This window comes from Staurois parvus, unplaced genomic scaffold, assembly GCF_062004578.1.
Source record: "Staurois parvus isolate SC_StPar_1 unplaced genomic scaffold, SC_StPar_1.0 ptg001357l, whole genome shotgun sequence".
Lineage (NCBI taxonomy): Eukaryota > Metazoa > Chordata > Amphibia > Anura > Ranidae > Staurois > Staurois parvus.
The window spans coordinates 540,734-554,227 of NW_028319153.1; the positions used below are offsets into that span (position 1 = coordinate 540,734).

A 13,494-nucleotide genomic window follows, 5' to 3' on the forward strand; every position below is an offset into this window, starting at 1 on the left:
ATAGTAGTTTATAGAAGCCCCAACTAGAAATGATGCTCTGCTGGACCTGGTAATCTCAAACCATGCAGAGCTTATTATTAATGTTCAGCTAAAAGAACATCTGGATAGTAGTGACCATAACATGATTTCAAATATACTGGACAGATAAAACCACTTATCTTTAACCTCTTCGCGCCAGAGCCTCCCGGCCATTTAAGACGTTTCAGATGCCGGGAGACGGGGTGCGGTTTTAGGGTCAAATGATCGCCGTGATTCACTGTTACAGCAGTCACATGATCGGAAAAGGTCCCGATCGCAAGGGGAGATCAGGACCTTTCCGTGAGACACCGACATGTGTGCTGGGCGCGTGCTCTCAGCACATATGTGTTTTCAAATGGTACGCAAATATGCGGCTGCTCGGCGTCAAGGCCGAGCTGCCGAAAGGCCGCATATTTGCGTACTGTCAGCATCAAGGTGTTAAGTGAGCAAATTTTCTGAGGCAGAGGGCTGCTCTCCAATACCTCGTCTGGAATACGCAGTTCAGTTTTGGACACGTTTACAAAAAAGTATCGGTGAACTGGAGAAAGTGCCGAGGAGGTCAACCAAACAGATAAGAAGCATGGAGGAGCTCAGCTATGAGGAAAGATTAGCTGAACTGAACGTATTCTTTCAAGAAAGGGAGATTTGGTCACCATGTGTAAATAGTGATCCAAATAGAGACCTTGGTGCAGAGTTATCCACTTTAAGGTCATCACAAAGGACAAGGGGGCACCCTTTATGCATGGAGGAAAAAAAATTTAATCTCCAAATACAGAAAGGCTTCTTCACAGTAAGAGCTGTGAAAATGTGGAATAGTCTCCCTCAAGAGCTGGTTCTGGTCAGCTCAGTAGATTGTTTTTAAAAAAGGCCTGGATTCCTTCCAAAGTGCACAAAATATAACTGGAAACTAACATTTATAGGTATTAGCACCGGGTGTAGCTGATCCGGGGAATATCCGATTATAGGAAGGATCCCCCCCACTGGAGCAAACTGACTCATGCTTTATTGTATTTTTTTTTTTTAATTCAACTGTGGGTATAGGATTGTGTATATGGAGGACTTCTATTTGTATGTGTGTTTTTCTCTACTGGTTGAACTAGATGGACTTGTGTCTTTTTTTTCAACCAGACTAACCACGTAAATTTGGATAAACTAGAGGTTACTGGTTCCAAAACAACCTCTGTAAGATTAAAAAGGATTACCTACAAGACAATGCTGACCATGCAGAAAATGTCTGGTTGAAGTAATGGCCACAAGAAAGGCTACCTACAGGATAGCAACATCAAGGTTCAGCCGTGAATAGGTTCAATGGAGGCTTTTGTAGAACCGATAACAGAGTTAAACTAGGTTGAATGTGTAAATGAGCTTGAACGTGTTCAGACGAAGATCCAAAACCATGTGTGGGAGCCCACCAGCAAGCTGTGGCATTTACAGGCCAATCACCTCCGCACTGCTGCCGAATGTATGCAAGGGAATGCCCCGGCCGCAGATGATTGGCCCTTACAGGTGACAGCTTCCTGGCAGGCTTGCACATGTGGGTTCTGAACTTAAAGCGGAGTTTCACTCACACTTTCAAAAAATAAAAGTGAGCAGCTACAAAAACTGTAGCTGCTGTTAAAAAACAGCCACTTACCTGTCCCACTATCCCGTGGTGTCCTCTCCGCAGCCCATTTCACCAGCCGTCTGGTGTTCCAGGTGCCGGCATCTTCGGTGTGGGCACCCGGCTGTGATAGCTTGCAGCTTCACAGCCGAGTACCCACTGCACAATGAGCGACTAGCGCTGTGCTTCCTGAATGGTCCCGCAGTCTTCTGGGACCTGTCACGTGTCCCACAAGACTACGGGGAGGGAGGACAACTTCCACTTCCGATCGCCTAGGCCAGGGGTAGGCAACCTGAGAGCTGCAGGACTACAAGTTCCATCATGCCTCTGCAAGTCATAGCTGTAACTGTCAGTTTTGTAATCTTTGCAATGCCTCATGGGAAATGTAGTTCCATAACAGCTAGAGAGCCATAGGTTGCCTATCCCTGGCCTAGGTGATGCAGTGGAAGTGGGAGCGGGCACCTGTCAAATTCGGGTACCCGCTCCCCAAAGGTGCCAATCCTTAATGGGAAGCGGGGGACTAGTCTTTAAAGGGGAACTTTCCCTTTTGGGTGGAACTCCACTTTAATCTGAACACATCCAAGCTGAACACCGAAGTGCATGCGGGGGTATTTTATTCCTGTGTGAGGCAGTGTAACATACCGCCCCCTAATGATCACTGAGTTGCATTACATGACACTCCTGTGAGAGTTAGAATCTTGATCTGCTGTTGTGAAACATATGACTGATGTCACTGACCTGGCAAATATTATAAATCACTTGCTATTCTCCCTCCTCCTCTAATTAAATTTCCGTTTTTTCAATCACACATGTAAATGATCAGTTTTGGGAAATCAGGACTATAGAAATAGTGTGCAGCTGCACTTTTTCTGAGCTAGCAGGGGGCGGGGAGCTGAGGTTACAGTCTGCAGTGCTCAGTGATTACTCATTGGAGGGAACCCCTCTTTCCCCCCAAATCACACATGTAAATGATCAGTTTTGGGAAATCAGGACTTCAGAGATAGTGTGCAGCTGCATGAGGAAAATCTATTCATTTTATTGCTTATTAAAGTGATTGTAAACCCTTACATATACCCATGAAGTGACTGGCCTCGGGTGATACACAGAGATGAAACAAATCCTCCTACATAAGGTGTACCTTTTTACTTGCAACCCTCTCTTCTCTACAGCCAAAGTACAAAATCTGTACAGCTTTTCTGAGCTTTCAGAAAGCAGGGGGCGGGGAGCTGAAGTTAAACTCTGCAGAGCTCAGTGATTACTGATTTGAGGGGAGGGGAGGGAACCCCCCCCCACCAAGCACACAGGAACAGAGCCGAAGCTGTCGATCACAGGCTGTGTGGTGGAGCTCCCTCCCCTGTCAGAAGTGATTAATGCGGATAGCGGAGGAAGGAGGCAGCAGACAGAAATGATACTTAGTGCTCTGGATTGAGACAAGTACACACTATAGAGGGATATGTTTTTGTTCATACAGTCAGGTCCATAAATATTGGGACATCGACACAATTCTAACATTTTTGGCTCTATACACCACCACAATGGATTTGAAATGAAACGAACAAGATGTGCTTTAACTACAGACTGTCAGTTTTAAGTTGAGGGTATTTACATCAAAATCAGGTGAACGGTGTAGGAATTACAACAGTTTGCATATGTGCCTCCCACTTATTAAGGAACCAAAAGTAATGGGACAGAATAATAATCATAAATCAAACTTTCACTTTTTAATACTTGGTTGCAAATCCTTTGCAGTCAATTACAGCCTGAAGTGTGGAACGCATAGATATCACCAGACGCTGGGTTTCATCCCTGGTGATGCTCTGCCAGGCCTCTACTGCAACTGTCTTCAGTTCCTGCTTGTTCTTGGGGCATTTTCCCTTCAGTTTTGTCTTCAGCAAGTGAAATGCTCAATCGGGTTCAGGTCAGGTGATTGACTTGGCCATTGCATAACATTCCACTTCTTTCCCTTAAAAAACTCTTTGGTCGCTTTTGCAGTCTGCTTTGGGTCATTGTCCATCTGCACTGTGAAGCGTCCAATGAGTTCTGAAGCATTTGGCTGAATATGAGCAGATAATATTCCTGAAACACTTCAGAATCCATCCGGCTGCTTTTGTCAGCAGTCACATCATCAATAAATACAAGAGAATCAGTTCCATTGGCAGCCATACATGCCCACGTCATGACACTACCACCACCATGATCACTGATGAGGTGGTATGCTTAGGATCATGAGCAGTTCCTTTCCTTCTCCATACTCTTCTCTTCCCATCACTCTGGTACAAGTTGATCTCGGTCTCATCTGTCCATAGGATGTTGTTCCAGAACTTTGAAGGCTTTTTTAGATGTCGTTTGGCAAACTCTAATCTGGCCTTCCTGTTTTTGAGGCTCACCAATGGTTTACATCTTGTGGTGAACCTTCTGTATTCACTCTGGTGAAGTCTTCTCTTGATTATTGACTTTGACACACATACACCTACCTCCTGAAGAGTGTTCTTGATCTGGCCAACTGTTGTGAAGGGTGTTTTCTTCACCAGGGAAATAATTCTTTGGTCATCCACCACAGTTGTTTTCCGTGGTCTTCCGGGTCTTTTGGTGTTGCTGAGCTCACCGGTGCGTTCCTTCTTTTAAAGAATGTTCCAAACAGTTGTTTTGACCACGCCTAATGTTTTTGCTATCTCTCTGATGGGTTTGTTTTGTTTTTTCAGCCTAATGATGGCTTGCTTCACTGATAGTGACAGCTCTTTGGATCTCAGCTTGAGAGTTGACAGCAACAGATTCCAAATGCAAATAGCACACTTGAAATGAACTCTGAACCTTTTATCTGCTCATTGTAACTGGGATAATGAGGGATTAACACACACCTGGCCATGGAACGGCTGAGAAGCCAATTGTCCCATTACTTTTGGTCCCTTAATAAGTGGGAGGCACATATGCAAACTGTTGTAATTCCTACACCGTTCACCTGATTTGGATGTAAATACCCTCAACTTAAAGCTGACAGTCTGCAGTTAAAGCACATCTTGTTCGTTTCATTTCAAATCCATTGTGGTGGTGTATAGAGCCAAAAATGTTAGAATTGTGTCGATGTCCCAATATTTATGGACCTGACTGTAGTTCATGTCAGAGGTTTACAACCAGGTTAAGGGATGTTTATTCCATAAAGCTGTATATGCTGACCCAGCAAGATTTCTTTTATTTGCATGTTGGAGTTTTGGTACTTGGGTGCACTAGGACCCTGGCTGCCATTGTGCTACGTGCTAGGGTCCTGTGCACTCCTTTGCCTTTAAGAGGGGTGGGCTCCCTCAGGTACACCTGCCCTTGGTCTATCCATTAAATGCATGTGCCTCTACTATGGGGACTCTCAGGAATTGTAGAGTTAGGACCACAGATTATCAGGGTGCCGTGACGTGGCTCTGTGGCTTACGTATGTATTTGCAAATGTGTGCTAACTAAACCCCTGTTATAAACGCATACTAGACAGGTTAATTCGCTTGTTAGCAAGCTGGCTGGCAAGTTGTCCAAGAACATTGTTCTCTCCCCATTATTCACTGTGTGGTGGAGCTCCCTCCCCCGTCACCTGTCAGAAGTGATTAATGCGGATAGCGGAGGAAGGAGGCAGCAGACAGAAATGACACTAAGTCCTCTGGATTGAGACAAGTACACACTATAGAGGGATATGTTTTGTTCATAGTTCATGTCAGAGGCTTACAACCAGGTTAAGGGATGTTTATTCCATAAAGCTGTATATGCTGACCCAGCAAGATTATCACCGCTGCCCTGAAGATGAATATTTTACTCCAGCCACAATCTGCAATTACAAAAAGGCACGGTCATGCATGTGTGTATAGAAAACTTACCCAGTGTGTAATTTACAACATTTCTTCCGTCCAAGCACACATTTTCACTATTCACTGGCACCTCCTTTGATTTAACTCTCAATATAACCGGTTCAATACTAGTGAATTCTAGTAATAGGAGAAAGACAAAAAGTGTTGGTTAATTACCCACCAATCTCTAGGATTATAATCCATGTGCCATGAAAATCCTTGTGGGCAAGTTAAAAATAACAACAGTTAATGTGCATGGTAACAAATGTAATAAAGTGGGATGTTGGTAAGCAGGTGATGGTAGCCCGGCATTAGATCTTCACAGACTGAGCTGCAGAAAGTGCAAGAGACTGTGGATGACTGTGAGTGCAGATGTGCAATGGGGGGGGAGGTGGTGTCATAGCTTACTGTATTGAACAGGCTGGGAGATTCTGCTTGCAACTAGTCCTTCAAAAGCTAAAAAGAGAGTAGATGTGGACTCCAGAACTGCAGCTTTGTTTATAAAAATATACCCAACAATAAAATTTCTGGCAGCTGCGATTCCACACTTCTCAGTGTGTACTGAATACCCGCTTCCCCCACTACAAGAAGTGGTTCCTTCCACTGACTTGTACATCAATACAGGTCATACAGAACGTATAAGATGGCGGGAGGAACCACTATATGCAGCAGGGGGAGCAGGGATTTGACCCACGCAGAAGGAATAAAGTATAACTAAGGGCAAAACTTATAGATTTTTTTTTTTTTAAGTGTTGGACAAAACCCTGCCAGTCTTTATTGCAGTCTGTGCCCGTTAGGGAGATTCACCCTCTTTATCTGTTCTGTTTACCATTACAACTGAAAGTGAAAAAAAATAAAAAAATTTGGGTTGTCCCCAGAAAAGTAAAAGAGCAGAACTCTTTGGGGGGGTCCCCAAAGGATTCCCTTAATTTGCAGGGAATTCGTCTCACTTCCTGTTATGATTATGGGACAGGAAGTTAAAGTGGATCTAAAGGCTCAAGGTTTTTTACTTTCATGCGTTCTATGCGTGACGGAAAAAACCTGTGCAGCAGCCCCCCCCCCCAAAACAGCCCCATCCCGATCCAGTGATGTCCATGAGAACCTTGATTCCCTGGAGACTCTCCCTCTTGATTGACCAAAGCAGCAGTAATCACAGACTATCAATCACAGCCAGTGAGCCAATCAGGAGAGGGAGGGGACGGGAACAATCTGCAGCTGTGTGTGTGAATGGACAAACAGAGCAGCGGCTCGGGGGATCTCCTGCTCGAGTGCCCCCAAAGCAAGGAGGCACCCAACAGGAGGGAGGGGCCAGGAGTGATAACGTGTGACCTGAGAAGAGGAGGATCTGGGCTGCTCTATGCAAAACCATTACACAGAGCTGGTAAGTATGCAACATTTGTTTTTTTTTTTTTTTTTTTTTTTTAAAAACAAAAAAAAACAAGACCAAAAGTATTGCTTTAAGGTAAATCTCCCCAATAGGACACAGATGGCAAAAAAAAAGAACTGACAGAGGCTATAATCCTTCCTCACTCTATCCAAAATGAAAAAATAAAACGTTTTGCATACAGTTCTACTTTAAACAACTATAGGGGCCGCAGGCTGGAAGATGAATAGGCATTTTTCTGTACTATACGGGCCAGTTCACACCACAATTTCTGCATTCCGGATGCATTTCTGCATACGTTTTCAATGTGTTTCACTACATTTTTCCTTCATCTCAGTTCAGGACGTGTGTGTTCCGGTGTGTTTTGGATGCTTTCTGCCAAGTTCCAGATGCATTCCATACAGAAAAAATGCAGCATGTTCTACTGTTGTTGACTGCACTGGAAAGCACTGCACTGGTGTGAACCAGGGCCATTGAAATACATGAAAAACACTGTGCAAGCGATTTTGTTGCAGTAAAAATGCACTGGATTGCACCTTACACTTAGGGGCCAGTTCACACCAGGAGTCGCACGGGAACGCGCTGTGCAATCCACTCCAATTCACATGTGGTGCAATTTGAGCCCATTCATTTTGAATGGGCCGAATTGCACTGGACCACACCAAAAGTAAGCCATGCACTACTTTATAAAAAACCGCACTGCAACCAGATCACATGGTACTACTGTACCATGTGATCCTGTGCAGGTAAACAAATGGTATTTGCGACCTGCGTTTGAGGTGTCGTTAACCCCTTCACGCCGGCACCTCCTGGCCCTTTAAGGGTTTCAGAAGCCAGGAGGTGGGGTTTAGGGTCATGTGACCGCCGTGGCGCGCCGTCATGGCGATCACATGATCAGGAAAGGTCCTGATTGAAAGAGGAGATCGGGACCTTTCCTTGAGTACCGGACATGTGTGCTGGGAGCACGCTCTCAGCATATATGTTCTTTTTTAATAGAACGCAAATGTGCGGCGCTCGGCGTCTAGGCCCAGACGCCGTAAGGTCGCACATTTGCGTTCGGCCGGCGTGAAGAGGTTAACTTAAAGTGGAACTGCACTCCATCTGAGCACCACAAACCAAAAATGCTATTTAATTAATTGTAATATGCAGAGCAAAGTCCCCCCTCCATCCATTCTTTTGCTGAGAAATCATTTAGAAAAATGCACCCTGGCATTGGCCACCTTGAATAAGGGCAGATTATTCAAGTAGCATGTACTTCTTGGAATCCATCTGCCCTGAGCTCAGTCATTGTTGGCTGAGCTGAAAACCCTCCCTCACCTCCTGAAGACTCCTGGGATGTATGACATCATTTGCCAAGGCATAGAAACCAGGAAGTAACAGAATAAATGTCAAAATTAAAACAAGTAAATATGATCTACTTTCCTATCCATTGACTAATGCTAGCAGCATAATGATTAAAAATAGTCAATGTTGATTGAGAGAGTGAAGTTCCACTTGACCATTTACACCCAACTGCAATGCGTTTTAAACGCGGTGCAAGACACGTGCAAGGTTCGTGCGTTTCCTGCACCGCGTTCTGGTGTGAACGGGCACTTAGCGTTTTAAAAGGGGAAGATTACGGGAAATGTGCAGGTATTGCAGAGATGTACTGAATTGTGTTTTTTTGTTTTCTTTTGTTGCTGTGACATAAATTGTAATGCCGCTGTATACTCACATCCAATCATACAAACCTCGTACACCTCACCTTTTTTAGCCGCGTTTTTCTCGCAGGCGTTGTAAGGTGTCTTGACGGCAAGCTTCTGTGAAACGGTAACCATATTGGTTTTATTTATACCAGAGGTAGATGCTCTGTGTCCTTGTAGTAAAAGGAAAAGAGATGACCGTTATACTTCACAAGGTACCCAGGTCACTACTTCAGTCTAAACAGGCTTTACGTAACCTTTGTAAACTTGTGTTCTGGAAACACGAAGAACTCCTCCACCCAAGTTAGATTTCTCTGATTTAAAGCGGAGTTCCACTCAAAAAAAGCTCCGCTTATTTGCCCCTTCCCCCATCCACGGCCATATTTGGCACCTTTTGAGGAAGAGGGGGGAACGGATACCCGTTTTTGACAGGTACCTGTTCCCACTTCCGGCTCAGTTTTTTTTCCCCTGCAAATATATTTGAATATATTATTTTCTACAAAAGGTGGACTTAGCCTTTAATCCTTTTGCTGCCACGCCCGTTTTTGCATTTTTTGCAAATATGTTTGAATTATTTCAGGCCTGAAAATGAAACAAAACCCCCAAACATATATTTCCTGAAAGCAGACACCCTAGAGCAGGATTCTCCAAACTATGGCCTTCCAGGTGTTGAGGAACTGCAAGTCCCATAAGGCCTTGCAAGACTCTGACATCCACAGGCAGGACTCCCAGAGGCAGAGACATGATGGGACTTGTGGTACTTCAACAGCTGGAGGGCCGTAGTTTGAAGACTCCTGCCCTAGAGAATAAAATAGCGGTAGTTCCGATTTCATATGCTATTACCACAAAGGTCTAGGAAATGCAAAATTTCAGAAAAAAAATCACCAAAGTGAATTTTAGGGCAAGCGCACTAAATTACCCACATTTTTGTTAAAATATAAAAGAGTAAACAGTTACCTAAACAGGGTAACAGTAACAGTTACCCAAAAGGGGAAGTTTCACTTTAAGCCTTTGTCCCCCGCTCACCATTAAGGATTGGCACCTTTGGGGAACGGGTACCCAAATTTAACAGGTACCCGCTCCCACTTCCGCTACGATCGCCTAGGCGATCGAAAGCGGAAGTTGTCCTCTCCCTCCCTGTAGTCTTCGGGCACACGTGACAGGTCCCAGAAGACTACAGGCCATTCACAAAGCGCAGCGCTTCTTGCACATGCGCAGCAAGCTGTCACATTCAGGGGCCTACACTGAAGATGCCGGTGAGAGATGACAACCGGTGAAACCAGCAGTGATGAGGACACCGTTGGACCGAGGGACAGGTAAGTGTCTGTATTTTAAAAGTCAGCAGCTACAGTTTTTGTAGCTTCTGACTTTTTTTTTTTCAGATGGAACTCAGTTTTAAATTTGTGTGCGCCTATGAAATGGCAACAAATGTCAGTACCCTGTATTGTCTATAGGCGATGCTTCAAAAGTCCCTATAGGTCATCAGCTTAGTGTTACGGAGGAGGTCTGGTGCGAGATGTAACGTGTATTGCAATGAACGTTTTCACGCATAAGCACCTCTGACGCAAACATTTACATTCATGCATGCGTATATGTAGAGATGGGGGGCCAAAAACATTGTTTTGGGGGGAATTTATGTGGTTATGTGTAATTTTATTTTTAGCAACAAAAAAAAAAAATTTCTTTTTGCGTAACTTTTTTTTTCATCACATAGGAGGCACAAAGTCCCCTATGTGAGGATTTTTAGGTGACAGGTTCTCTTTAATGAGAGATGCAGGATCTAAAAGACCTTGTATGTCTCCTCTAGGCTCCACTCAATGTATTTCAATGCAACTGTGCTAGCCATGAAAGTCACAGGGGTGACCCAGAAGTGACGTCATACATGTCGCTTTCCGGGTCACAGCAAGAAGAGGGGAACAGACGTGCTCTCCTCCCTCCCCTCCACCTGCTGATACATGCCATGTCAGCCCCGGGCCCGCAGAAAGACAAGCGGAGCCCGGATTACATGGCGGGGACGCAAGTGAGGGGGTGCCCAGTACCGGGGGGTGTGGAAACAATCGGGCGGCAGCTCAGCCGCCCAACTGCTTCCACCTGACAGGTAGGCAGCAGCCACTGGATTGTGTGTAAACCCCCCCGCTGTCAGGTCCATAGGACGTACGGACCTGGAAGCAAAGGGGTTAAATCACCTGTGCAAGGTGAAGGAAATCCTGAAAGCATGACCTGTTGGGGGTACTTGAGGACCGAGGTTGGGAACCTAGACTGGACTTGGTCAAATAATAGAAAAATCATTATGCAAAACCTGCCCTCGTCCAAAGCTGGCCTCACGTGTCACAATCTGATTATATAATGTCATTTGCATCAACACTATAGAATGGATTGTTTCATTAACTAAACATTTGTTTTTTGAAAATGAAGACATTTATAAAAAGTTATTTTTTCATCAATTTGTTTTACATACAGTCACCAGAGCAGTGCAGCGCCATCATGACTCGCGTGGCGGTGATCAAGGATGCTGACTGGTGACAGAATGTTAAAATATATATATATATATATATATATATATATATATATATACAGGGATCATCATTATTAGCAATCGTGGTACAAAGAAAATCCTGATCACCTACCCAGAGTAATACAGCTCCGGTCACAACATGTAAAATGTGAAAAAAAATTGGAAAGAACAAGTTAGAAAAATAGAAACAAATTATATATATATATATATCAGGGGCAGGCTGACAACTCATGGGGCCCCCGGGCAATAGGGAATCATGGGGCCCCTGTGTCCTTGCCCAAACTCAAAAAAGCCTATGAAAAAGGTACCAGGGGCATCTCATGGGGCTCCCTACTGACCCCGGGCAGTGTCCGAATTTCCAAATGGTCAGCCCGCCCCTGAGATATATATATATATATATATAATTTGTTTCTATTTTCTAACTTGTTCTTTCCAATTTCTTTTCTCTTTTTACATGTTGTGACCAGAGCTGTATTACTCTGGGTAGGTGATCAGGATTTTTTTTGTACCACGATTGCTAATAATGATGATCCCTGTTATGAGCAAATCATCCATTCATGTGTCAACATGTACAACTGTGATAGCAGTGATTGGCCACAGCTATCACATGGTATAGGTGCTGTGTGATTGCACCATGTGATCAATGTGGCTAATCACAGAGATCACAATAGTACACAATGGAATGGCTATGAATAAAAGCCATTGTGTACATTTGAAATGTTTGTCACTGCGGTCACATGGTACTGGGGGGCGGCCTGGTACAAAGATCTGTGATCCGCTGTGTCTGATGGATACAACGGGTGACAGATCATGCCGCTGCATGGTCCCTAGGGCGCACAAGCCATGCGACTGGGAGTACATTACGTCCACCCAGCATAATGATGATCTTCTTACTATAGGCCAGTTGGAGGTGGTTAAACACATTACGGGGATAATTCACAGCGGTTGAGACATTAAAAAGCACATTTTTCATACATAGACCCCTTAATGATATTTATTGAGTACAGCTTTTGATCTTTTATCTCCTGTTTTTCTTTGTAGTGGATCATAAGTCACACAGAGTAACTGTATTTTATCGGTGTATATAGCCGATTGCCTGCAGTTCAGCTGTAAAAAGACTACAGATCCATGTAAAGTGACAACTCACCAGCTGCATATTTGATACCATGTTTTCCATCTGTATGGAAGTTGTGGCTATTGGCTGGGGGCTCCTGAACACTGACCCTCCGAACCACTGGGCTATTAGGAGTAAAACCTGTGGAGGATAACAATAAGGGTCACAAGAAGAGTACCAGGGCAATACTACCCGAGCCACGGGCAGCTTGTCTATATTCCCGCTCTTTTTACAGAACTATGTTCAAAACCGTGCGAATATTCTCAAAACGGAAAATATTGAAACAACGTACGATTCTGACAGGGCGGCGGGTCCTACTTACATTTTCCTGTGTCTTCTAAAATTTCAACATCGGAAATAACAGAAAATTCTTCATTCGGAGACTCCTGCTTAACGGCTGTGTACTCTCCAAATCGGTCTATAAACTTGCCTAAAACAACAAGGAACAACGGATAATACACAAAATATAGGGAGAGAGTAACACAAAGCTTCCTGTACACTGTAGAAGATATCAAGGGTTTGTGATATTTCACATACATGGTGTGCCTCCAGTCTGGAGCAATGCAAGCATGTAAGCATAGCAAGCACACAAGAATCTTACCCAAGCTCAACCGCTATACATTAGTATGCATGCTGAAGACCAGTGCACAGGCTGGGACGTCCAACTCTCCAGACAATGATTCCAAAGCAAAAAGACACTGGCAACCTGGTATGCTCTTCTGGTTACTCTTTATTGGCTACATGACATGAATATAGCATGCTATGAGGAAGGCTGTATAGCCGAAACACGTTAGTGTGGCATTTCATAGTATAGCATGCTATGAGGAAGACTGTATAGCCGAAACACGTTAGTGTGACATTTCATAGTATAGTATGCTGTGAGGAAGACTGTATAGGCGAAACACGTTAGTGTGGCATTTCATAGTATAGTATGCTGTGAGGAAGGCTGTATAGCCGAAACACGTTAGTGTGGCATTTCATAGTATAGTATGCTGTGAGGAAGGCTGCATAGCCGAAACACGTTAGTGTGGCATTTCATAGTATAGTATGCTGTGAGGAAGGCTGCATAGCCGAAACACGTTAGTGTGGCATTTCATAGTATAGTATGCTGTGAGGAAGGCTGCATAGCCGAAACACGTTTGTGTGGCATTTCATAGTATAATATGCTATGAGGAAGGCTGTATAGCCGAAACGCGTTAGTGTGGCATTTCATAGTATAGTATGCTATGAGGAAGGCTGTCTAGCCAAAACGCGTTAGTGTGGCATGTCATAGTATAGTATGTTATGAGGAAGACTGTATAGCCGAAACACGTTAGTGTGGTATTTCTTAGTATAGTATGCTATGAAAAAGACTGTA

The 13,494-nt window shown here is 44.2% G+C and overlaps 1 protein-coding gene across 2 annotated transcripts in view; it reads right to left on the reverse strand.

Moving 5' to 3' along the window:
• The window catches only part of LOC149436416 (uncharacterized), an 82,033-nt gene that overhangs the window by 26,196 nt on the left and 42,343 nt on the right, over positions 1-13,494 (reverse strand). For both annotated transcript variants that reach the window (XR_016308291.1, XM_089661637.1), the window contains exons 6-9: positions 12,460-12,567; positions 12,171-12,278; positions 8,571-8,681; positions 5,473-5,580 (exon numbers count right to left, since the gene is read on the reverse strand). Coding sequence is in view for 1 of the 2 variants with exons in the window: in XM_089661637.1 (XP_089517763.1) it covers positions 5,473-5,580; positions 8,571-8,681; positions 12,171-12,278; positions 12,460-12,567 (435 nt within the window). In the remaining variant the exon portion in view is untranslated. The remainder of the gene's footprint in view (positions 1-5,472; positions 5,581-8,570; positions 8,682-12,170; positions 12,279-12,459; positions 12,568-13,494) is intronic.